Source organism: Camarhynchus parvulus, chromosome 23, assembly GCF_901933205.1.
Source record: "Camarhynchus parvulus chromosome 23, STF_HiC, whole genome shotgun sequence".
NCBI lineage: Eukaryota > Metazoa > Chordata > Aves > Passeriformes > Thraupidae > Camarhynchus > Camarhynchus parvulus.
The window spans coordinates 4184651-4212490 of record NC_044593.1 but is presented as its reverse complement, the minus strand read 5'-3'; the positions used below and the strand labels follow the sequence as shown (position 1 = coordinate 4212490).

Here is a 27840-nt window from a genome sequence, read left to right as displayed (position 1 = left end):
GAGGGTCACAGCCAGACTCTCACTGCACCAGGAGTCAGCCCTGGGCCACAGCTTTCCAGGCAGAAAGATACAACCACAACCAAGGCATTACACCAATGTCCCTACATCAGACAGCAGCCCCAGAGCAGGGATTTCCAGGCTGGGGATGTCCTATTGTTCCTCTCATCCCAGCTAGCATTGCCTGTTCTCCTGGTCCCTGTTAAGGTTAAAGGACAAGCACTAGCACTGGCATTCCAGTTACATGCTCTGGGATGATCATTTCCATCTCCTTTGGGATGTTTAACAGAGCAGGAGCCATTCAGTGGTTCCATGTACTGCAGCAGGTGGTCAGCAGTACAGCACCAGGCTGTACTACACACAGAGTTCACCTCAGGACACTGGAACACAGTTCAGCACCTTTTCTTTTGTTGGAAGTATTTAATAAATCAGTATGCTTAGCATACTCAGTGATACCAGGTTACTCTACAGCAGAATGCAGGTGGTGTAGCAGCCAATGGACCACTTTGGAGAAGTGTGATTTGCTACCAGCCGGCAAAGTTGCCCCAAATTCTTGAATGCCAGACAGGAATAGAATTGGTCAAAAATATTACTCTTCAAAACAAAGCCATAAAAAAACCACAAAGAAATTTACATACATTCTACCCTAAGCTAGTATTCGTAGCAACCAGCTTCTAGAGGCCCTTGTGCAAGTACCAAATTGTAAATACACACATAGGTAGAAAAAAACCCCCAAACACCCTAAAAATTCCTCCAGCTATTTTGTCTTCCAAGAAGTATCTGCAGAGTCGAAGTCCCTGACCAGCTTTGCAGTAGAAGATTCAGTTTCCACTGACCCTTCAAACAGCTCTAAAAGGCTGCCAAGCCAAAGCTTCTCTAAGGCCATTCTCAGACAAGGCTCGTCCAGCGACTCAGGCTCCTCTCAGGAGACACTGCTACAAACTACTCCAGGGTCCACTCCAGGGTCCTCTTCTGCTCCTGCAGAGCTCCCTCACATGCTGGCAGCCTGCTGGGGGGGCACCCCGGGCGTGGGCTGCCGGGGCAGGGTGTACATGGCCCCCAGGAACTGGTCGGCGATGCGGCCGGCCTCGCGCAGCCCGCTCAGCAGCGCGCCGTGCACCGTGGCCGGGTAGTTGCGGATGGTGTGCTCGCCCGCGAAGAACAGCCGAGGGATGGGCTGGGGGCAAAAAACACAGCAGGGCTCGGTCAGCAAATGGTACTGAAAGGTGTTAAAGGTCCTCTAATCACAGCACAACCTCTGTTAGGGTGAAGGTGGTGCATACAGGATAGGCCATATTGAACTTTTTACAAATTACCAAGAAAATAAAGCTCCATTCAATAAACAGTGTTTGTAACTGTAACTCTACAGCCAGAGGTGTTTAGGAAGAATACTTTCTAATCCTGGAACATGAACTCTAGTTCCTTTATTCCTAAGCTGGAGCCTGCTTTGCTCTATTTCTGGTCACATCTCACAGCAGGCACTAGGGAGAATGTATTTTCATGGGGGCACTGGCTTTGTGCCAGCGTCAAACCATGAGAGTAAGCAAACAAAAACTTCAACAATTCATTTAAATCAGCAGTTTCTCTTTCAGCTGAGACCTTAAACAACTACCCACAGAATCATAAAAAGTAGGAGAAAAATAAATGTTCATATATTATATTCTGCAGGGAATAATTTTATTCATAGCTGTGTGTATTAATGACTTGTATCATTAGAACAAGAACTCAAATAAAGCCAAAGCCACACAGCCTTTCCTGGCAGTGCTTTCAAACTTAATTCTCTCAACATGATCTGGAGATGACCCCTGCCTTCATTGTGTTGGCCCCTCCATTTGGAAGAGACCTTTTGATACCTGTTCTTCTCCCTCTGGCCTTCACCCTCTTTCAAATCACTACAATTCACCTAAATATGGTAATGGACAACAAAAATACAGAGTACAAAACACAGGTATAATATTAAATACTCTGTTCAGACATAACCAAACTGGATTTCTGAATAAAAATGCTCTTTTTTTAGCAAACAAATGACACCAAACCTGTGATAACAGAATTAATGAATGAAAAAATTAATTATTTTACAGGTTTTAATCATTCATTATAAGATTCAAGTTATCTAAACTTGTGTTTAGATATGCATGCAAATTTCTCAGAAAAACCATTCTGTTCTGAGGTTTTTCTAAAAATAATTTCTCACCTGTGGAGCACCTGGAATGGCTGGTCCTGGAGTGATTGGCTGAGCCATCAAATCATAGTCATTTCCAGAGGAGCCAGCAGCTACATAGGAGTACGATCCCCGGGCCCAGGGGTCAGCACGCCAGCGGGACACCACGGTCTCTTTGGGCTGAGACAAGACAGGAGCTTCAGTTGTTGGCAAAGTGCAAATTCTACAGTTTGTGACAAATACAAACAATGCAAATTGCAACAACATAAGGGACAAAGTCCTTGGGCTGACGTTGGTGATGAACTCCATGTTTATATTCTATGACAACACATACTAAGGTGAATTTTTGATGGCAATTCCTTAAGTCTTTCCAAAATATTACCAGACCCTGCTGCATGTAGATCCTCAGCTGGAACTCAGACACTTATAGTCCTGTTTCCTCTGTTCCTTCTCCCACTATCCACATGGTGACAATGCACTCTTCCCTCTACTGACCTGGGGCACAGCACTGCTGCCAAAGATGCCTTTGAGGATGGCCAGACACCGACCCACAATGACATCATCACTGATGTTCTCCATGATCCCTGCTGCTTCTCCTGCCACCAAGGCCAACAAAATCGGTGCTGGAGGGGGGTAGGAGAGAAAAAAGAACAATTGAATTAATGAAATTGAGTATTTTGATCAGACAAGTTGGACTTGGATAGAAACAGATCTGCAGTTAAGGCACAAAGTTGGAGATTAAACAAATCCAACAAAAACAGTCCTAAATTTTCCACCATATATGGTCCTATTAGTACTATTAGAAAATTAGGACTACTAATGGTAGTATTACTACTATTAGTAGTCCTAAATTTTCCATCGTTTTTCAATATAACAAAAAGAAAATGAATTTTTATATGCCATGGTACTATTTAGAATTATCAAGAGAACTGATGTATTAAAAAGTAAATAAAAACATCAGGAATGATGTTTCAATGTTTCATGGTCTAACCACATTAACTGAAATGGTAATTGTTGTTTTTGACAACAATCTGACTTGTGCTTCAACATAAGGTTTTACTGCATTTCTGTTTCGTTTCTACCTGCTCTGCCTATCTTCATGAGAAGGAAGGCTGAGAATTTAGCATGTGAAGCTAATTTGTACATGACATGACCTTTCCATCTAAACCAAAACCACGACCCTACTTGTTAACTACATAACAGAGCCATCACAAAGCCACAAAAGCCACATGAACAGCCTTGCTATCCAAGGCTCCTTACTTGTATTTCTCCAGTAAAATCTTACCAAACATTTTAATAATGTTCCAATAGCCTAGAAAGGTGCTTCCCTTGCACAGCAATTTTTTCCAGTTAACAGAGAAACCTGTCCTGCTTATGACAGAATGGAAGAAAACCCACTGGTCACCTGCTAAACAAGTAACTGATTTAATAATGCTCCTTATACACACCTTTGCTTTTAGTCTGGCCAATGGTCAAACAAAACCAGTACACTTACTGCAGAGATCTCCTGACAATCTATTGTGGCAGCACCAGCTACAGATAAACCAAAACTACTAATGACAAAGTCCTGCTGTGGTAGTAATGCAAATTAACAAGCACAGCCTGGAACTGTCTGCAATCAGTGCTGCTCTCTGCTTCCATTTGTCTTCCTAAAAATACTATCTCCTTATCACAGCCACATCTGAACACTGACAGCATTTTAAAAAGTGTTTTTTTCTAGATCTGAAACTATACAATAAGACACTGGCAAAAGCAGACATGCACCACAGCTACCTTTGTACAGGTTCCAAAAGAGGAAAAGTTCTCCTCTGCTGGCAGTAGTGCTCCCAACGTGGCCAAACAAATTGACACTGGGATCCCAGAAGACACGATCGAAACACAACACAACCTGGAAAGAAGCAGTATCAACAGTTAGGAAGAGTGAAGGAAAGAAATAAAAATAAAGATAATTACACTCGTTGATGTTTATCACTGGACAGGTCATGAAAGGGAAATGTGGTGAATACAGAGTGCATGTACACAATACATAGAGGTGTATGCCTGCAACTGCCTTCCCACAGTTAGTGTGCTCTCCATTTTCTGGTTAACAAGTTCCATCATTCTGCAAGTTCTTCAGACAGTTTTCACCATCAAACCCTGGCAAAACAGCTGTGGAAAAGGCATCCTTGCTCTCCCCCATCAGCCACACCCCACCCACATTTCAGACTCTCTCTGACAGCCTCTGCTCTGCTGCAGTCCCTCAGTGCCCATGTACCTTGTTCAGGTTGCCAAACCCCATCCTCTGCACTGCTGAAGTTTTCCACTCAGGAAGAGGTGGCACAAACTGAACTGCTGGGGGCTGCTGTTTCAGCACTCCCAGGGGCAGAGTGCACAGCACAGCATCACACTTATAAATGAAGGTCTGGCTAGTAGATCTGGTGTTTACAGCTATCACTTCACAACCTGGAAAGGGGAGAAAAAACAGTTTAATAGGGCATGAGGCAAGAGCATTGGATTAAAAATGAAAGAAATTAACCTAACCACATCAGAAAGTATTTTGTTTATGGAGACAGCTTTACACTAACAGTACTGAACTTGTAGGCAAGTTGTTACTGGCCATTTAACTCTGTTCCAGGAAACACAATTAAGGCAGCATCTGAAAATGGCCTTATTGGGATAAGCCTAAAGGTTCATCCAGGTCAGTAAATATTATTTCAATATATCCATAAATAAACAACAAGTAGAGAGTGTTCCTCTCATTAAATTGCTCTGGCAGCTGACAGTTTCCCAAGCCCAATGTTTTGAAGAACAACAAAGAGATACATTCCTTCCATTACATTCATTTATACTTCTTATACCAGGTCCTGTGGCACCAAGCCTTAAGCAGGCCCAGACCTCTTACTCCAAATGCTTCAATCAATGAAGTAAATAAGTAAGAGAATAAATGTGAACAATCAGTAAATACAACTGGAAAAGACTGTGTCAAATGAGTCACAGAAATAATAAAAAACCCACTCAGGATTAATAAACCTCTAGCAACTACTTACAGAATTCCAATAAGAAATGTGGCTGTTTATCTAACCCCAAACATGCCATGGGAAGGGTTTTACAATATCAGTCCTCACAACTGCTTTCAGAAGCATTGAAATCTACTTTCCATGCCCCCAGTCCCCCAAATCAGTTTCCTGGGGGTTTCAGGTACCTGAGGCCGTGTAGCGAACCTGCCGAACTGCTGTGTTTAATTTAATGTCCAACCCTTCTGCCAAGGCCACTGGCACACAGGAGTAGCCATTCCTCACAGTCAAGTGACTGCCTGTGAATTCAAAGTCATCATCCTAAAATGAAGAGGCATAAAAGGCATGCAGTCATAATGAAGTCCTCTAAGTCAACAGAAAATAATCAACTCTACACAATGGCAAAAAATATTTCAAAACCTTTTTTAAAGATTCAAACAAATGTGAAATTATTTCTGATTATTTATCAAGTAATAAGTATGGAAACTTTAAGGAGAGAGTACTGTTAGAGATTGTTTTGGCACTAACAAAAAGCTGTCTGGAATTTCACCATCACATACTAATCACACAAGAATTCAGTACCTGCACAAAAGCAGGTACTTAACAGTTAGAAACTCTAAATATTGACAAACTTTCATGAGAATGAAATAAACATAGTTGAAGTTTTTATGAATTGCTGAGTACTGTTACCTACCTGGTCCCAGTGCTTCAGTGACAGTGTAGAAAGGGGTGTAGCATTAGCAAATTCTAGGTTTGCAAAATGCCAGTCAAGTATTTGCCTGTCTCTTGATGACAAATAAACATCACTAGAAAAAACAGATATAACACAAAGACATTTAGTTTGATAGCACAGGAGACTGTAAATGCATTGCTTCTAAAAGTTTCTTCACAAGTCATTTTTGACTCTCTCCTTAGTCCAGAAATAAAATCATTAAAAACAACACAGATTCTCTTTCAAATATCTGGACCTCTCTCATGAAAGCTGAGTATCAAAACCCAGCAAATTCAGGTTTTTAAAGCAGAATTCACATAAAATACTCAAAGGGAAGCTAAAAAACTTTAGAAAATAAAAAAGGTTGCATAAATAATTACTTAAATAGCATGCATAAGGACAACAACAAAAAGCCTAGTGAAATTACAGCACAGAATAATAATATTCTACCAATGTAAGTAGGATTGTATGCTATCATTACTGACAGGTATTTAAAACTTCAAATGCCTTTTGAGATCAGGCACTGATTATTGCCAGGATTTCTACAGAATCACCTTCTCAGAACCACCTTTTCTGTTTGAGTCATCTCTAAAAATGTGGAAATTGAGTTCTAAAGCTGAGGGAACTCAAACTCCATGCTTGTACCTTTGCAATGTCTAGAGTTCCCATAACACCACAGCATTTCTGAAACTCAGGGAAAAGGCAGTAAAAGAACTTCTTTCCTAAGTGTTTATCCCTTTAGTTTGTCTCTTTACCTTGGTGGATTGGCTTCAAGTTCTTGTAATTTCTCTTCCAGCTTTCCTTGTGTTTCTGCCAATTCATCATACTCCTATTAAGATTAAAAGCTAACATTAAAACCAGTTTACAGGTAAAAGGGCTTGAAGGCATCATGTAGCATCAGACTGGACCTAATCTCAAGAGAAATCACTAGAAAAATCTTCATGGATTTAGTGGAAATCAAGTTTGTTACTTTTCTCAACATTTAATCCAGCATAATTTTGCTTTTCTGCTCTTTGTATACAGAGAGCTCTGTGTCACACTGCAGAAAACATTAGTTTGGTGATAGTTCAGGAATTTAAACACTCAGAACTGAAGAACATGAGGGTCCATTACACTGTTGATATTTTAAGGGCTCCTATGGTTCTGAGAGCTTCATATTCCATAAATTACTTCTTCTATTCTTCTCTCTGTTCAAAGTTTATAGCTAATACTGAATGTGGAGATTTCCAAAGCAGAATCAATCATACTTAAAAACCAAAGACATGATCTAATTCAAGCTTTTATGGTTTCCTTTTTAAGGCACATCTCTACATCAAGATACTGCCAGAGAGGGGAAGTAACTCTGCCTGTCAAGACAGAGCTCTGTACATTATAATCTTTAGATAGAAAGAAGTCTTTTAGTCAAGAAACCACCTTTATTTATCTTAGAGAAAAGTTATCTCTCTTCAACTGCAGATTTTATTTATGGACTATTTTTTTATTTTTATATTATAACACAACATATATTATACTATAACATATATTATACTATATTATATATATATTATGTTATATCATATTATTATTTATATAATATAATATCACATATTATAATATATTTATTATTGTGAAACCCAGCTGTATTAAAGACCAAATCTAAGAAAAGTTCATCTTCAAAACATTACATGCTGATATGAGCCAGCAGATTTACCTAAAACTGAGCTTTATTATTCCCCAGCTAAAGGTACTCAAAGCAGATCAGTGTTAGAACCCAGAATTATTGTCAATTGTCAACCCAGAATTATTGTCAATTGTCAATTATTGTCAATTATTGTCAATTATAGCCAATTGGCTAATTTTTGGCTGCAGAAGTCCTGAGAAAACAGACTGACACTGCATGTGTGTGATCCTTCACCTTGCAAAGTGCAGTCAGATCTCTGTGCTTGCTTTTCACAAGGAATTCTGCTGTGATATCCCGAGGTGGCTTCACTTCTGATGCCTCCTTATACTGCTGATGAAGTTCTTTAATCTTCTCTTTTAAATTCACCATCTTTTAAAATAGAGCAGGAAAAGAAAGAAAGAAGAGGGGAAAAAAAAGTCAAAAGGCAAATTTCAACAAGTTACTGTGTAAACTGGATATTCACCTCTAACTGTGCCATTATACCAAAGAGAGTTCCTGGTTTTGGCAGGTATCACTTATGCATTCAACTCTACCTCCAAGAAGCCACAACAAATACCACCAACCCTAGGCAACATGGCTGAAACCCAACATCATTGATTTCTTACTATGTTGCAAGTAATTTGAGAACAGTTCACAAGCATTTTTAATTTGAGAAACACAGAAAAGCAAAAACATCATTTACCATGGGCAAAAATAATGGAAGCTGTCCTAAACCACTGTTTCTGTACTACAAATCAGATGTGTACTGAAGACAATAAACATTTTTAAATAGCCCCCAAAAGCCTCAGCCAGTATCAGCATCTCCAAAGGAAGCTATGAAACATCACTGTTTATTTGTCTGTCCTCTTCCTTTCTTTGCCCATATTCTCTTTTATGGTTTTCTGCCTAATCAATTTTTCTCCTCCTCAAGTAGGTGACACCTGTGTCCTAACAGGGCTTCTATGTAGGGCTTAAGCAAAGACATATTTTAACAGCAGCATTAATAGCAATTTTCTGATATTTTTCTTTGGACATTTTTGTATATTTTGCCATTTTCTGAGGAACACAATGCTTATCATCTTGTTCTAAATGTCATTATCAGACCTTGTTAAGAAGATCTTTCAATTCCTCCTGTGTTTTCACAATTTTTTTCCAGTGCTCAATCTGTTCATCCTTCACATGCTTCTCCTGCAATCTGGAAAAGGTGAGAAGCAATTGTCAGCTCAACATAAAATCCTTGTGTTAATGAGAAAACTTATTATCACAATCTAATTAGTGGAATGCAATAAAACCACATGCCATGGGATATTTTAGTAAATACTTGTGTGGCAATTGAAAAATTAATGGAAGTTTCTGTAAATAAGGGATACATGACTAGGTAAAATGTGAGTGTGAAGTTACCTTCTGCTATTAAAGGCCATTATAATTGTCCTTAGCTTTCAAGTAGTGTTAGTGCACTGTATGGACACCAACCACACTGAGCCACTCCAGCAATGATTTTTAGGAGTTTTAAGAAGAGAGGTTTGCTCCTTTAACCATCTGTGACATCAAGTATTAAATGCTTACATCTAGGAGCACCACAATTGTTTGAGGTATCTTTTGAAAATTCATCCCCAAAACAGGAAAGTCTACCAAAAAGAGAAGTCACTTACTGTATGACAACCTCCAGAGCCTGACCTAGGGAGACAGGTTTATTATTGAGAACATTAAAATCCAGCTGATGGCTGAGATAGGATGTGGCTTCCAGCAGACGATTAAATTCTTGCTCCACCATTTCATCCTTCTCTTTGGGAACCTAGGAGACAAAAGAACAAGAATTGTTCTTAACTCATTCATAAAAAAATGCAGCTGCTGAGAGTAGCCCTTGGAAAAAAAATAATTTAATACCCTCAACTCTCTGAAATGGTCAAACACCAAGGTCTGTACAACACAATGTCACACTTTGGCAGGATGGGCACAAGAAGAGCTGTCCAACCACAATGACAACAAACTTCTCTGGCAGGAGAAAACCAAACTGCCTTAAGGGCTCAGAAGATTTCCAAACTGGAAAGGAAGGTGTGTTCATCACAGCTACAGAAGCTTGCCAAAAGACTCTGATGGTAGGATGGCTCTACACAATCACAGGGCTTCAGAAGGCTTGGCGTAGCTCAGTGAAGTACAGACAGTAATTTATCTTCTGGAATGGTTATTGTGAGTAAGAACTACCAATCCAGCTTTTCTAGGATGATGGTGGAAACACTGCAGGACACACATGGAATGGTGGATATAACTGTACTGATGATACTCAGTTAAATAGTGAGTGCTGCCAGTGTGAAAATACCTGTTACATGATGAGAGCTCAAGTGCTGGAAAGAGCAAACCTCACATCTGTTAAACCACTCACAGGTTAAACAAAGGTGAGAGAACTTGGCTTCCACAAAACCTCTGAAATGCAAAGGTAAAAACTCATGTGGAAAGAGCAGGTTTTAGAAGAATATGTGCAGGTATGCTACAATATAACTAAAATGCCTAAAAAGGGGGATACAATATTTCCTTCTTCCCTCTCTGGAAGCCATCTCATGCTAGACCAGTAACCTGGTAACAAACATACTTGAGATATACTTCTTTTTAAAAGGTTCATGGAAACAGAATCATACTTACAGCTTGTCCATTTGCTTCATAAAGTGGACATTTTTGTTTGATCTTTGCCAATTCCATATTTACTTGTTTGCTGACCACAGCCATGGGATTTCCTCCTGGAAAAGAATTTATACAGTTAACAGGGACTCCTGTAAAATTTGTCTGCAATTAAACAAAAAGTCCACAGTTAAAGCAATTTCAGAGACTAAACCACCAATTCCAGTGTATGCATTCCAGTGACCTGGTGTAACCCTGCCAAAGGTCTGCACTTCACAGGGATTCCTGCAATGAGGACATGGAAAAAAACCACATTTCTACTTCCAGGACCTAAAGGGGTCCTATAGGGCAGCCAGAGAGGGATTCCTTGTCAAAAGCAGTATTGATATGACAAGGGGTAATGGGTACAAACTGAAAGAGGGGAAATTTCACCTGGATTATTAGGAAGAAGTACTTTGCTGTGAGGGTGGTGAGATACTGGAACAGGCTGCTCAAGGAAGTTGTGGATGCCCCAACCCTGGCAGTGTTCAAGGCCTTGAGCAACCTGGTCTAGTGGAAGGTGTCCCTGTTCATGGCAAGGGTGACTGGGACTAGATGATCTTTAAGGTCCCTTCCAACCCTTAAAATTCCATGATTCTATGAATTAAACATAAAAATATTGCAGCCTTTCAATAGGCAAAATGAAATCTGGTTTTCCATGACTGTGCAGGTTCAGTTCTTTGGAACCAGTTTCTGTATGTAATTTAATAAGACTGATTATGAGACAGGCACCAAATTTAGGCTGTCAGTAAAACCAGGGGTTTATTATAGGTTTTGCAGTATTTTATCATTTCACTACATTGCTAAAGGATATTCCACACTAAACAGTTGCCCATCTTCTCAGCAGATGCCATCCCATAAAACAGTAACAAATAAGTAGAAATGTGGCTTGTTTGCCATTATTTTTACAACTATTTTAGAAATCATGTGGAGAAAGTGCTTTTGGGGTTTCAACCCTGAAGAAGGGCTTTCTCTTTAAAATGGCTCTCCATTTCCCCTCCTCCCTTGTTTTCCCATGTAAATGGAAAGAATACATTCTGTCTCTTTAGGCTCTCTCCCATCATACAGCTTTGCTATTTATGAAAACACTAACTGCTAAAACGCTGAATGAGAACCCACACTTTGAAAGAGTTAAAAATACCCAATTATTTTGGCCATGAAAGAAAACAGCATTAAGATTTCACATTTACAGCATCTTGGCCTCCTGTTTTCCTCCCTGTCTTTTTGATTTTGAAAAACTCACCAAGTCCTGTCACCACCATTGCTCCCAGATCAGCAACATAATTCCCTTTGCGAAAGGTAGCAACTCTTCCTCCTACTCTGTCCTTTGGAAAGCACAAGATATTAAACCTTCAGTTATATTCAGTAAGAAATCCACTGAAATATAATCACTGAAACATCTACAAAACATGGTGCAAGTATTCTCCTAACTGGGGGTTCAATAAACAGAAAGAACACTTTTCTAAAAACCTCTGCAAATGAACTCTAGCACAATTAATTTGCCTAAGTTAAGGAATAAAATGCTTAAGTAGCATTTAAAAAAGGAGAAGGAAAGAAAAAAGGAAAGAAATAGAAAAAACTATGCCTAATCTGATTTGGGCATATTTCACTATTTCTACAGTAGGATCCACTGTGATTCCAAAGCCAATCTCTTCACTGTCCATGCACAAATTTAGTTATGTACTGGGTTTCCTCCTCTCCCTTATGCCTAAAGATTTTTAGTTTTCTTATATATTTTTCATATATTTGTAACTTTGTAGACTGTCAATACACAGAGTACTTTTCCTGCCTTCTCCCACAGTTTAACAAACTCTTAATAATACACTCTTGAAATTCTGTTTAGTCTTCCCTTTACTCTGGCATTCCGGACTTGCATTCTGTTTTCTGACGAAAAACCAATTTCTAATCATGAAAGAAAGTTGTTCTAAGCTGCTTCTGGTGTAAGCACACAACACTAGCACCTGACCATCCAGCCCAGCTCTGAGAAAGCACCAGAAGCTTCCAGCAAGGACAGACCACTCAGCTCCTTGTGAGACAGGTTCAGTAGCACAATTCATCCTGACTGCCTGGAAGAGCCCACAGTGACCCCAAGCATGCTGCAGGGACACAGCCCTGCTCTAGTAATGAACAGGGTTACTGGTTAAGTTGTAATAAAGTAAAACAGCACAGAAATTCATACTCTGGCTTCCAGAACTGTGACATCCATTCCAAAACTCTGCAACTGGCGAGCTGCTGCCAACCCAGAGACTCCAGAACCAATAATGATCACCTTTCCTGTCTTCTTGGCTAAAGAAAGAGAGAAATCAGCTACAGTAGTCCTTTATATGTGCAGTATTAAATTGCAAACAGTCTTATAAGAGATACCAAGAACAAAAAGCAGCTTTCTTCTCATAAATAGTTCTGACAGAATAAATTCTTTAACAAAAAGAAAACTGAAGTAATTCTGAATGTCATGCTGAGAAAGGGACAAGGAAAATACACTAGCAGTACATCTGGAATACAGGAAGAGAACAGGAGAAAAAATGCTTCCAGACAACTGTCTGAAGAAGAAAGCAATTCATAATAATTATGGGGGACAAAGTATCGTGGTTTGATTTCTTTCTGCCCCAGAAGAATGAAACTTAAAAAGGGCAGAGAAGTTCACTTGCAAAATTCCAGAATCACATAAGCATGTAACAGATCTAAGTACAATATTGTGTTTCTGACTTCAGTTATCCAAATGAGGAACCAAGATAACTCATTAAAAAGTGACAGTCACTGAATTAGCTACAGAAGATTTGCCAACAATTTTTCCTCTCAAAGTGATTTACATAAATACATGGCTTCTCTATGCCAAAATAAAACACAGTAACATCAATAGCCAGATGGCCTCCCAGCCTTTTTTAAATTTTCTTAGCATTGCAGTTCTAAAAAAGAACACTCAAAAAACTGTCCAAGAAATCATGGAGCACTAAAACAAAACTTATGCTAGAAACAATGTTCAAGCCTCTTACTTGGAAGGGGTTTGACTCTTTTGTAGATCCCAAAGTTGATCAGCCCATGACGCTCCAGGTAGCTGTGAACCCTGTGAACGAGCACTGTGTCACCTAAAAAAGAATGTAGAAATGTTCAAAATTATTCTGGATGTTCAGCAGCACATACATACTGAGCAATATTCACAGCAACCTGGTCAAGTGCCACTAAACACATCCTGCCCTACAGCTCTGCTGCCCTGCTGACCCACTCACCTTCCTGAGGAGGCCTGAGGTTACACCCACGCTGTACTGCAGTTCTGAATCCTGCCTGAAAAGCTGTACAGAACATCAGGTGTTTCTTTTAATCCAGTGCAAAAGAACACCTTTTCTGAAACTGCAAAATCCCAAGATCATGACACAGAACTGTGATGTGATTTGCCAGTATTATGCCAATACTTACTGCAGCACTGAGCTCTCATTTTTATTTTTAAAAGCACAATAACTCACTATTTTGCAATCCATGACAGGATATTTGCATTCATTTCAGCACTATTTTCCTCTTCAATTATTTTTTTATGGTTACCCTCCATCTTTTTCCAGTTTATTGGGATTTTGTCTGAGAAGTGTGGAATGGTCTCCATTGCAAGCAGCAACTCCTCACTCTTTTACTGCCTCCTTGCATCACATCCAGTCTGATTAAGTCTTAAAAAAACCTCCCAAAATCCATATGATTAATAACATTTTACAGCTGAAAAACCACCAAGAAGCTGTAGCAAACCTTAAAAGCTGCACACAAATTAACCCTACTGTAACAATCCATCTTTTTAGCAGCTTTTATGAATCCTGCTAGTGATATTTCTTTACCAGACAATGAACTCTACTAAATCTGAACCAATATCCCAGTCTGTATATGACCACTCATGGAGCTCCACTAACAAAGGACTGAAACATCTGAAGCAGCTTTTCCTCAAACAAAAGTGAAAGAAAACAGCAATGATACATCCATTTTGGCAATTAAAAACTTGACTTACTATTATAAGGTGCTTCTAATTGTTGGATAGTTGCTTCAAATGTCAGCTGAATCTTTGGGTTATCCAACCAGAGCTGCAGCTGGATTTAAACAAACAATACAACAAATCACATTAAGCAATACAAAAGAGATGTTTTCCAGGCCCATGTTTGCTACCAAATACTGTCAGGACATGAAACCCCCTAAAGAATTAAATTTTGGCAGGGCTACCCAAGCCACACTGAACTTCACCTTCCACTGTTCCTTAAGGTGCAATACAGTCTGTTTGAAATTCTCACACTATTTCAAACAAGTGGAAATGTACAAAGGTAGCACAAAGGTGTGTGTGGCTGGCAAAGTCAGCCAGCAGTGTCTTTTTGGCATCAGATCTCATGTTTTCATAAAAGTTACAGCAGTTATCATGTTATAAGTTTATTTATCTCCAATATTTAATGATCCAATCCATCTTCACCAATATAAGACACAACCATGGACTACACTGGCCACACATACACAAAAAAGCACATTTACAGTTAAATAACTGAGCAGGAAGAATTGTCTGTGATATGTTAGTAGGTCAATTCATACTAGAAAAGAACTGTTTTCCCAAAAGAACTCCTACTCTGTAGCACAGAGGCAGGAGTAAATAAATAATTGTACTAGGTGATACATAGCATTTCCACTCCATTTTGCATTCCATAATAAGTCATTTATTTGGATATTTCTCTAGAGTTGCATTACTGAGCTTCACAGTTCCTCACAGATACCAAATTAAAGTGGAAATCATACAACCATAATGAATACAAATGGTTAAGCAATATTTCCTTATAATTTAGGAGGCTATTTGAGGCAAATGGCTGATTAAGAGGATGCACACTGCAGTTTGCAGCTCTGCTGAGCACTGGGTTCATATCAGCTCATCACAGTCTCTGCCATTCTTGCTGGAAGAGTTCCTCTCACAAGCCTTCCTCAAACAGGAATCCTGCTCAGGAATGTTCCTCTGCAGTGAATAAGGCCCAGCAGTGCTGCTTTTCCCTGCAAATATCTCTCTTCAGTAATTTCTTAAGTTTCAGTGGAAGGCTTTTCTGCTTCCAATACATTTGTAAAAGGATTACTCACTGTTAATTCTGTGCAAATTGTTTTCCAAACTTTTTGGCATGCTCTGGCCTGTTTTTATACATCTCATGACTTCCCAGAAGTTACAACTATAGTTAGAGGAAAACATTACAGGAATAGCAGAAGTCATGCTCTTAGCATGAAGATGTCCACCACAAATAAATTTTAAATAACTTTTTAAACTTCTTAAGCACTGGGTGTTACCATGGTCAATGCCCCATGATGTTTCTTGATCATCTTTAGTCTGTGAAAAAACTGAGTGGTGCATAAGATATTTTGTCTCTTAACTATGGTAACACAGCAATTTTCAAAATATTTCTTGCTTTCCCACTGTAATTTTTCTAACATTACTTCAGTTTTCCAAAATACAGGAGAAAGCCTTGATCCCTGTTCTGGATGTTGTAAATACACTATAGATTCTTTATGCTGATCAAAGCACAGATCAAGAATTGGCTAGCACATTTCTTAACAACTTAAGAGCATGACAGGATGCCAGAAATGAAAACCCATTGCCTCAAAACCAAAAATTCAACTAGATATGGTAACTGCCAAAAACTCTTAGTAAGGTACACAAATTTGCTGCCCTTTTTTCACCAATACTTTTAGAACAAACTTACAGTGCGGTTCCTGATGTACAGAAACACCTTCTGAGTCTGCTGGGGCCCACTGATTATATCAGGGAAGCAGGCAGCTTCTTGGGATGTCATCCGGTCATGTGGAAGTCTGCTCTGGAAAGCTGCACCCTCCACACCTACAATAAAAAGACAAGTAGTGTACAGGCACTGCAAAGGAACACTGCCCTTCCCAGCCAGGACATGATACCATGGCCAATTTCATGGGATGCTTTTATTTATATCTTTAATTAACTTCTGCAAGATGTACAGGTTTCCAAGTCAACAGTTCTTTGAATTACAGGTATCTAGAGATAATGAAAAGGCTACACTACAGGGGGGATAAAACAAGAAGCAAACAAAACCCCCCAAAAAAGTCTGAAAAATAAATGGAGTAGGGGCACATATCAATACATTATGTATAATACACACACATATATATATGTGAGCAATAAAACATAACTACTTTAGATGCTGTGTGGTTTCCAGTTTCTAACAGAACCAGAAAAGTGTTTTAGGACCTGTTCAAAGCCAAAATATCTGTAATACACAAGCACAGCATGTACCATCCCCTCTCACCTGCTTCTCAAAGATAATTTGCACTGACCTTCTCCAGGTAGAGGAACCCACCCTAAACTCTCATTTATATCTGATATATTTACAGCAGGCAGTGCAACCAAATACAATCACACCTATGCATTTCCTGTGCTCCCTCCCCAAGTGCTGCCTACAAATAACAGATTTCCTACTGTTCTTTTTAAATGCTCCACATGTAAAAGACTGATGCTGAACCCATCCAGGAGAGCTTTTCTCTATGGAAAGCCTTCATTCATACAGGAACCTGCTCTTCTACCCATTCACACACTGGTAGTGATGTAACTGCATTTCTGTACCCTGCTTTCCTCAGTCTCTGTTATGTTGCACTACAGAAAAAGTGACAAACTAAGACACAGCTGCATCAAGTGCTACAGCACAAGTGCAGAAAGCAAATCCTGCAGGCACAGTGAGCAAAACAAAGCACTGAGATGTGAAATACGGGAAGAAAAATACAAATCTCCCATGTCCTAGAAGTGACTTTGATCAGGACAGAGGACAGGGCATTCAATCTGTAAAGATAGAAGCCAATACACCCCAGGGGCAAAAAACCCCACAAGTAACACAGGATGATTAAGATTTTCACTTGCTGAAACTGGAATTGCTCAAAAGATTACAATAAATCGCAAAGGAAATATAAGCTTGCAGTGTGTTACACTAACCAAGACAACTGTTTAAGAGTTTGAAGTTCATGTACAGCAGTACATGGCACTGTACCAGGGAGAGAAGTTTCCTGCATTTAATTCTGGTGCCACCACACCCCCCTTTAACTTCCAAGCACTTTTACTTCCCAAAGGTGCTGAAAAAAAAAATCAAGGAAGGAGATGGTTGTGAAACAAACAAAAAACCAAACCAAACCAAAAACCCCCAAAACAAACCAACCAAAAACAAGCACACAAAAAACCCAACCAAACAAATAAAACCCACAACCAAAACAAAACCCCCAAAACCTACAACCAAAAAAAAAACAAAAACCAAAACCAAACAAACCAAACAACCAAAAACCAACTGGAAAAAAAAACCACAACCAAAAATTCCTTCACAAGTAAAGATCAAAAGATCAGTGTGATGACTCAAGGTAAAGAAAATTGCAATCATTGACACAAATTTTGCAACAAGAAGAAATTAGTAAGAGAAGCTACAGAGCATTGTAAGTAAAATACAAGTAACCATAGGACAATGTTTCCTACACTAATATTCAGCTGTGGAATACAAACCCACAGCTCCACTATGACTTCAGTTTCTCCAGCAACAAGCACTGCCCAGCCCTTCTGCTGTCCTTCCATCGAACACTGGCCCAAGTGTACCAACACCTGTGCAGGAATGCACATGCTCAACTATGAATTCTGTAAAACTGGCCATGGAAATCAAACCAGTTACCAATTCTCTGATGCTTCATTATGCTAAGAATATTAAGGCTCTAGATGCTCAAGTGCTAGCAAAAAGCTCAGCAGCACAATTTTCACAGACCTAAAATGCTGAACCTGACTCCCTGACTCTTCAGGGTTGTGCTAAAAGAAGTGTGCTTCTCCAGGTAGCTGCTAAAAAGCCCTGTAGTCATCAAACACCAGCAAACTCTCAGATGTGTGGATTTAAGGCAACTTGGCAGTGTCTTGAAAAGCTTTGGGATTTATTTCTTCAAACTGAGCAGCTAGAGAACATGGTGCTGCTAACAGTTTTGAAAAGAACTCCCAAGGTGGGTTGAGTTGGGGGGGCTTTTAAGGCCAAATACCTATCATGGCAATACCCAAACTATAAAACTAGAATAGTAGAGTAGCTCCAGATATGCACAGATATTCAGGGGAAAAAAAGCTAATAAAACAACCCAAACGAGTGTTTCATTCAAGAATTTAGAAAAAGCATAGCTATTAATAGCAAAGATAGCATTTTCATTTGGCCAACCGTTGGAAGATCTTCTAGGAACTAAATGTCCTTGAATTTACTTCTGCAACTACACAGCTCAAATCTAAATGGATTTGGATTTCAGACTGACTAAACCCCATTTCACACCTTTACTGCTTGTACTTCATGAAAGCTACACATTACAGGGATTACCAGCTCAAAACTACATGTTTCTCCTTGGAAAGGTTCTCCCTAGACTGGATTTTCAGCTCCTCTTCACACACATTTGCACATACACACTTGCCCATTTCCTGACATTTAGCACTAGCAACTAATTGGCTGAAGTTTTGAGTATATCCTTGCCCACAGAAGAAATCCTGAGGGATGCTGCTCACTCAAAGACTTACTAAAACATCTGCAGATGAACACACTGAATGAAAGGATTTTGGCTGTCAAATTGGACAGTTAGAGCATACTCTCAGCATATAATACAAAATATGCAGAATTTCCAATCAGCCAATGCCTACCTAAAAATGAAATAGGCAAGGCATCCTTAAGCCCATAAGCCACAATAGCCAGCAGCAGCAAGAGGTAACATCCATAACAGTATTTGGCTCCCTTACTTAAAACAGCAAAGGATGCACTCTTAGATGAGTTTCTTGAAGTTCTATTTGCTTCAAAAAGAGCAACTTGGAGGTACAGAATAGGTTCTGTAGCCTTTGACTCTTGTCTAAAACCCTAATCCTGAAGTGAGAGCAAAAGCAGCAGAGTTGGAGGAAGATTTTAAGCAACACTCCAAGTACTTAGGAGTAAAGACACCAGTCCTGTGAATGAAAGAGTGAGTGAGTACTGCCAGCAGCAGTACCAAGGCCAAATGGAGAATGCAATCTACAATCCAGTCCAGTGAGCACCAGACTATGAATCTGCCCAGCAGACAATCTCCTGGGCTAAGTGCTGGCACACAGGTCAAACACAAACCCTTTCAAAAGACAAAAAGAAAGGAGCAAAAAGGTACTCTGTGCTTTCTTCAGCAGATTAGAAAAAAGAGTACACTGTTCTAAAGCTCTTTGTGTCAATCTAGGTAGTACAGCCTGGCTAGGTAAGAACCAGCTTTCTGTATGTTTAGACTCCTCTGAACAGGGAGAGGAGTGGAGGGATGAGAGATCGGCCTGAGGCATTTCAGCACAGGTTAGCTAGCGCCCTTCTCCACAGCTGTTATAGCCCTCAACTGAAATCTGAACACCCCACACTCTTTAAACAGGTGGGAACACAACTCCTGCACCTCCTGCTAGATTGGGGACAACCACACCCATGCGCACTTGCAAGCATCAATCCCTAACTTGGCGGCTCTTGCTACTCAGTGGCAAGCATCAAACGCCACCCTCACCTGATGCTTGGCCGTCTCCATACCCTCCAGAACTGTCGTCTTGAAGTCCTCCTGCTTGCCCTGTGGAAGGAAAGAGGAGAACTCAGGGACCTTACTCCATAAATTAAACCATACTGGACATAAAGGCCCGGCAGTTGGCGTTTTAGGTATTAAATTTCACCAACTAACTAAACCCGTTTTCTGAGAATCCCATTTTCTGGAATCTAGGTTCAGGGCACCAAAAATTATGTTCTAAAGTGTTATCCAGGTTACTGGAACGCTTTACATCAGATTTTATGGGAAATAAAGAAGTACACCGTATGTAGCATTCCTGGTGGCTAAATACTTATGATCTGGCAGATGGATACCATCAGATTCTATGGATCTCAAACCCTAAGAATTTGATCATCTTGCCTTTGGTGTTCCCAAGTCTCCCCATATCCCTAGGAGATAGTTTAAAGCATTTTGAAAAGCCTCTTATGTTCAGGAGACCCTATTTTTTTCCCCATAAACCCTTCCTTTAAGCTTGATGCTAGAACAATTCTTGAAAGGCTCAGACCTCTTATTTGGCTTCACCCTTGATACACCATCAGTGTTCTAACACACCAAGATTGTCTTTGAAGCCAAATACGCATCGTACCATTGATCAGTGACGCGATCAATACCCAGCACCGAAAGACATCAGTCTTTCAACATTCCCAGTGGTGGAAAAGGCTAAGCACACACATCTGAAGGATCTGAAGAAGTTTCAGAATTACCTTAGCCTGCATCTAAGTCCTAACAGGACGGCAACACAAGCAGGAACAGAGCACGTTGAGAAGAGAGATGAGTACAGCTGCAGTGTCTGCAGGAACAAAGCCATTACACACCTCACACACTGCTCACTTCACAGGAGACACTGGCTCTGGGTGAGCTCATGAGAACCAGAAGAGTCCCATCAATCTGCAGAGCCCAGGAAGCCAAGGCACACCCCATAGAAGGCCCAGGGCTGTTCAGCTCACTCCTGCTGTACCAAGGTCCTTCAAACCACACACTTCAACAGGCATCAAGTCCAAACCAACATGCACTGAAACACCCTGCAGTGGTCACTGGAATGGAACAGCTGCTTCCTAGAGCACAACTGCTCAGGTGTAATCTCCAAACAGGCAAGAGCAAGGTCTAACCTGAGGCTAAACACATAATTGTTAATATTTAGAGTCTGGGTGGACAATTTTGCCAGAATGTAATTTAAGGCTCTTAGGGGGATACACTAACTGAGAAGAATTTAATCTGAACTACAGATTTAACCCTTAAAGTGAGACACAGGAAGTTAAACAAATGTTTCCATACTCTGCTAAACTGGATTAAACTAGAATGTCACAGCATTAAACATCTACAAATAAAACAAAACAGGAACTGAAACAAGACAGACATTCTCCCTCAGTACAGCAGAGGAGCCATAGTTAGTACTTGTATAAAATCAGTCTGCCAGCAGGGAAATAAAAAAACTGATGGAGAGACTGTGACAAATAATCGTCACAAGACCCAAGTTTTTTTATGATTCTGTGAATAAACGTATCTGCAACAGCAGGATGTAACTCTTTACTTGATCTACATTGCAAGTACTTTATTTTGCAGGGAACACTTCAAGACTTCCATTCTGGGAGAGACCAACACAATTCAAACATGAATATTTACAGTCAAGTGTAGGCCATTAATCTGCAATAAGAGTTTCACCTGTGCCTTCCATAAGTTAAGAAATAAACAGACTCTGACTTCAGTCTCTGGCATTCATAATCCCTGAATTAACACTGACAATGAGCAGAGGGGAAAAAATTACTCTCAGCTTACTTACAGAAAGAAATCAGAATCTTCCTCTTCTCATCACTATTACTGATTGCTTGGGCACAATTCTAAATGCTACTCAGTCTGAGCAGAGAAGTGTGGAAACAAGGCCTGCTAGTGAAGATTGCCTCTCCTTCCCTGGAAGAAAGTTTCTAGTTGAAAAGCAACTAGCAGCAAGCAAACCACTGATCCCTGCTAACACCAAACTCCTGCAGCTCAACAGAACATGTGTGAGAACAGAATCTGCTCCAAGTCTCAAGGCAACAAAAAACCAGACCATGAGCTGAAGAGCAATGAGGAAGAAGGTCCAGAAGGGAATCTACTTCAAATAATTATCCACTGCCTCAAAACTAAGAGCTGCACATGAGTATCACAGAGTACTGAATTTATTTAGGAAAACAGACAAGTCAGATAAAATAAAGAGACAAAGCACCACTAAGTTTGACCATTCCCTTGATCTTAATATTGATCATATTCAGTTCCTTGGAAAACAGCACCTAAAAATACCACAAAGTAAGAATACTGACAACACTAAAAGGCCAGGAGCGAGTAAAGAAAATTTTCTGTAGTTCTAAAAATGAAAATCCAATTCGGTGAGGAAAAACAAAAAAAAAAGAAAAAACAGAAGTGAGCTCCTTGATTCTAAAAGGGATACTGGCAAACAAGAACACAAATGTCATCAGTCAGCACTGAAAGGGAGTTTGGAAGCTTTTTAGTATTAGACAATATTCCTCAAATAAAAAAGGAGAGATACTCTAAGAAAATTCTCTTAACCATGAAATACTGTCACACCTTTTAAAACTGCTCTGCAATAGGGTGCAGTATATCTTGCAAATCCACTCTGTAATAGCCAGAACACCTGGAATTCCCCACAGCTGAACACATGAATGGAACCTACTCAAGGAAGATCAGCACTGTGCTGTCACCTGTAGTGTGACACATAATTATCCCCCTCACTGTAAGCTGTCTGAGGGGACAGGTTAATGAAATACCAGACAGTAGCACCAGGATATTTTTAAATTGCACAATCAGGCTTTTCAGCTCAAAAGCTGTAATGTGACAACTTTATGCTTCTACTGCATTATCTGCATTTTTACAGGCTTTAAACATAGAAATGTTTAAAGGTCTGCAATGAGAATAATTAACAGTAATACCCAGGCTAAATAAAATTTCCCTACATTTTCAGTATGCAATCCTCCACTAGTATTACTGTCCAATTCACTATTTCTTATTGAACACTTCAATTTTTCCTTCAAAGTTACAGAGAGAGAGAAAACCTCAATTATAAACATGACTTTTATATAGAGCAGACTCCATGTTGCCTCCTCCTTCTAAAGGGTGGCTGAATTAGAAGTTTCAATGCACTTTTAACAGGCAGCATAAGATGACCTGGTGCTCTTGACACCTACATTAATAAAGACAAAAATAGAGAGATCCAGAAACATATATAGTCTCAGAAACCTTTAAAATTACAGCAAGACTAGCTGTGGAATGACAGCTTGAAATCTGTCTTCTTTCTACTTTGTTGCTTCATGCATATTCACAGAATTTCTAGGAATAGAAAAATGATATGATGACCTGAAATTTACTCATTTCTAGGCAGCTAGGTACAGCCTGTTTGAAAATTGATTGTACTTAGATGGCTAAATACAGTGTTTGTAAAATAACTGTCTAACAGGCTGCTGTGTGTATAGAACAGTATGACCCATCACTGCTCATCTTCCATGTTCCTTTCTTCATGGACAAAACCTGTTCCACTGTACCTCACTGATTATGCCTCAAACTGATTTCAATAATCATTCTCAGAGGCACAAAATGGAATCTGAGAGAAATAAAAAAGTATATTAATATTAGGTCTCAAGGATTAAACACAATACCTAAGCTAAATTAAATAGAAAGCTTAAAATATTTGCTTAATTGCACCTATTAGAATTCCATTTTTGCTACATCAGCTACAACTGGAGTGGCAGGATTTTTATCACTGCAAATATTTCAGTCAAGCATATGAGCTACAGTACTCCTGTATCAAGGCAGGAGCCAACATCTGCAACAAGGAGAGGTTACAATGGCAAATCACAAGATAAAACACACCCACAGCTTTTAATATTTTTTCCTGTGACTGAAGGTAGGTATCCCCAAGCCAACATCAGTCCTATGTTCTCAAACTTGCCAGCCAGAAAGAAAATTATGGTAACTGAAGACTAACAGTGACTCACATCAGTGATGAACCTGCAAAGATTCAACTGCTAGATTTCAGCTCTTGTCTAACACCAACCATACACATTATCTCATGAAATCTCTTGACTCTGAACTTTGCAAAAGCATCACCTTCTAGCAGCTGAGTGATACCAACAGACCTCACTTGTGGTGGCAGCTGCAAACACAATAGAGGTAAAGAATATGGTACTGCTAGTGCCACAAATTTCAAAAGCTGCCTCCTGAACAGGACTGACCAAAAAACATCTCAGTGTAAAGTGAAGCTCTCTCTAAGCTAATAAGGAAAGCACTGAATACTGAAATCTAATACTGAAATTTAAACAAACAGTATCCAACCAGAACTTAAGATTAGAGTCATAGTTTAAAGCCACAGGAATCACAGCAGTTTAAATCTGTTCTTCTGCATAAAAAACCCCCCAAAACCCCAAGGTTTTTAGGTTATTCTCTCTGAGGAATAAATGAATGTTCATACTCAAGCAGGTGTGGCAGCAGAGAGCCAGAGAGGTATTCTGGTCAATAAGCTTCCAAAGACAAGTTTATAAGGATCATGAGAATCTGGCACAAGAGGTTTGGCTTCATTTGGAATTACATTAATGCATATTCCTATCTTTATCAGGCTGTTCTGCATTTCTCCCTTCCTTCCATATATGGGGCCAGCAAATAAAACACTGTAGAACAATTATTCAAAACCAGATTGAAACCAGACATGGGATTCATGATGCCACACCCAGCCCTACCTAATTTCTGTTAACAAATCAGGTAAATAATTCCAGAGGAGAAGGTCTCTCTCTACTCACCAGACGGCTCCTCTGGCTCACTTTCATTCTCTTCTTCTGCAGGAGCTGGTGGAGGTGGTGGGGGTAGTTTCTTCTCTTTCTCAGCTTTAGCATTTCTCTCTTCTTCAGAGTAATACTCATCTTCTGATAGGTTTGCAAGACTCTCATCCATCTCTCTATACTCGACCTGTGAAAAGCACAACAGAACATAAACACACTGAAGATGCCTGTAAGCCAGGCTACCAACATTAATGCTGCAAGTAACAAAATTGCTTCCAGTTTAAAGAAAAGGCTTGAGTTACCTTATGCAGACTCTTATTGCAGAAACTGTGTTATAAAATGCATCAAAGCTTAACAAGTTCCAAATATTTTTGCCTCCTTCAGCACCCTGTAGTAGGAACTTTCATCAAGCCCAGTTTATGTGTGTTATGTTATCATTTAACCTCTCTGGATTTCTTCCCTTCCTTCACATCCCTGCCAAGGGATGAAAAGTAGCCTCTGTGTCCACTCCGTGTGTTCAAACTTGAATTTCATCTGCTAAGCACAGATGACCAGAAGCACACACAAGATTTCCTGCAGAAATCCCACTGTGCCCTGTATGGTCTCCTGCTTACTGGGAATCTTGTCCTGGTACAGAGGCTCACAGCTGCTTCCTCTCCAGAATGATCACACTTGTGGCTCAACACAAGCAACACCCCTTCCCCTCATCCCCCCCAATCTTTATTGCCATTTGTATTGTTCTGTTACTGTTCTCCAGTAAAAATAAATAAAATTACCAGCCAAAAAGACTCACTTGAACTTGAAGGAACCCCAAGAACTAGTCTGGGAGGGCTGCATCTCATACTGCATAGTCAACCAAGCTTTAATCCAAAGTAAGAAAGATCTGTATATTGCTAGTGAATTTCCCTACTGAGTGTAAAGAAAAAAAACAACTTCTCAATATGCAGCCATGGGAAAAATAAAAAGAAAGCAGCTAGTGATCCCCCAACATCCAACAGGTCAGGAAATGACAAAAACAACTCTGGATTCCTCACCAAAAGAAAAAAATCTTTCATAGTCCAAGTTCAGCCACAAAAAAGAGTAATAATGGGCACAATTCAAAGTAGCTTTGGGAAGCCTGTGTACAGGAAACCCTGGATTATTTAAAACACTAATATAATCCATTATCTGCTCTCTTTTAAATATTTACATTCCACAATGTCCAGCATATTCAGTTTTTCACAGTGTTGCACCTCCAGGACCTCCTGTGAGCTCCCACTCTGAAGGAAGTAACAGTGACCACTCAGCCCATCCATCCATCACCAGGGGTAATGAAGCCACACACAGCTACTTCTGTCCAGAGGCCCTTTGCAGTCTCCTATTCCCTTTGAGCTTCCACAACTTTTGAAGAACAATCAAGTTCAATAAAAACCCCTAAACTCTTCTCTAGATTTATTTTTAACCTAGATACCCTCCCCAAATACAAACATTCATGGGAAGCTGGCCTCATGCTGGCCAAGTGCTGAAGGGGACAGATGGTGCCACAAGAGACAAACAGCCGTTGTATATGAGCACTGTCAGTGCAAAGAACACCACCAACACACAACCCACACAGAGCACGAATTCCTACTAGTTCCCAGAGCACTATAAACAAGGAATGCTGCCTCTGAAGATCACAGAATGGTTGGGACTGGAAGGGACATTCCAACCCATCTCATTCCACCCACCCATGGGCAGGGACACCTTTCACTAGCCCAGGGTGCTCCAAGCCCTGTCCAACATTTCCATGAACACTTCCAGGGATGAGGCAGCCACAGCTCCTCTGAACAACCTGTGTCAGGGCCTCAACACCCTCACTGTAAAAAATGCCTTCCCTATGTCCAAACTACACCCACTTTATTTTGATTAAAAGATGCACCAGACTGACCAACCCAGCAGCTCCTATTTGTGAAGGAGCACTTCAGTCATTATATCACACAATGGCTCTGAAGAGCCACATTCAATGCCACACAACAAAACAGTTCCAAAAAGTAATTTCAGCTTCCATGTCAAACACCCTGATCCCAGGCACATTCAAGATCTTCACTATTTTCTGAAACAAGGGTTCAAAAAAAAGGTTTCACAAAAAAAAAAAGGTAATGTTCTCATATATTCAGAACAACAGATGAGAATTACATACTACAGACCCAAACTACTGGAGACCTTTCACAGCTGTTAGATTTCATTGCTGAATTTCACCATTACACAGCCTTGACTCAGCTCTCCAACACCAGTGGAGGGAAGGTGAGGAACAGTGGACTGAGCTTCACAACCCTGCAAAACCAGCATCATCCCATGCCCATGAGCCTGGAGAGGCTGCATCCATATACCACAGCAACAGAAGAATTTGCTGATAAAATGTAAGCTCCCGAGCACCCCAACGCACTGACATGGATTTGGGGTGTTTTTACTGCTCGGTATCCGATCAGAAACCGCAGAAAGTTCCTAAACAGCTGCAGAACGCTCTCCTTTATGACAGGGCACGAGCCCTCCCTAGAGCCCACGAAAATGAGCCACAATAGGGGATCTTGATCTTAATGTTAAGCCAGTGGGGCTTCCTGCTCGCCCGCGTGTTTATCTTTCGCACTCACGACACGGGAGCCCTCAGTCTCGGGCATGCCACCCGCCCCCGGGACGCCCTGAGGAAGGACCGGCCGAGCGGAACGGGGCCTGGGATGCCCTGAGGAAGGGCGGGCCGGCCGGGAAGGGCCGGGGACCGGGACGCCCTGAGGAAGGGCTGCCCGAGCGGGCCCGGGACGCTCCGGGGAAGGGCCGGCCGAGCGGGCCCGGGCCCGGGACGCCCCCGCCGGCCCGAGCGCGTCGCGCACGAGGCGCCGGCGGGGCCCACAACCGGGCCGCCCCACACCTACTTTGGCTCGCTTGCGGCGGCTGGTCCTGCGGCCCTCGGGGGTCTCGGCGATGCCAGTGGTTTCCGCGCCAGGCGCAGGGGCGGTCCCCACGGCCGAGGGCTCGGACACACCGCCCGGCGGCGAGGCCCGCGGCGGCTCCTTCTTGCGGGGCGTGCGCTCCGAAGCCCCGCCGCTATCCGAAGAGGAGCCCAGGGCCCCGGCGGCGGCGGGCGGGGGGCACCGGCGCCTCCGGCCCGGCCTCGCCGCCCGCCGCCGCCTCCGCGCCCTTCTTGCCGCCCGCCAGCATCGCCCCCGCCGCACAAAGGAGCCGCGCGGGGCTGCGGCCCCGGCCTCACGTCACATCCGGCCCCGCCGGCAGCAGGGGGCGCTGCTGCCCCGCGGGCGGGTCCTGCGCCACAGCGCCCCCTGCAGCTCGCGGGACGGCCTGGCAGCCGCGCCCGGCCCGCGGAGCCGCCGCCGCTCCGGGCATGAGCGGGGCCCGGGGAG

General features: G+C 41.2%; 1 protein-coding gene across 1 annotated transcript; it reads right to left on the bottom strand.

Annotated features, from left to right (window-relative positions):
- Nucleotides 1-383: 383 nt before the first annotated feature.
- Nucleotides 384-27640, bottom strand: KDM1A (lysine demethylase 1A). Its single transcript, XM_030964484.1, is given in 21 exon segments — nucleotides 384-1174; nucleotides 2192-2338; nucleotides 2654-2781; nucleotides 3932-4046; nucleotides 4413-4600; nucleotides 5340-5472; nucleotides 5846-5957; nucleotides 6619-6692; nucleotides 7758-7892; nucleotides 8607-8697; nucleotides 9155-9297; nucleotides 10143-10237; nucleotides 11401-11482; nucleotides 12337-12443; nucleotides 13151-13243; nucleotides 14143-14221; nucleotides 15854-15987; nucleotides 19671-19730; nucleotides 24488-24653; nucleotides 27355-27561; nucleotides 27563-27640. Coding segments are annotated over 21 exon segments (2553 nt in total). The 3' UTR covers nucleotides 384-988.
- Between the last annotated feature and the right edge of the window lie 200 nt (nucleotides 27641-27840).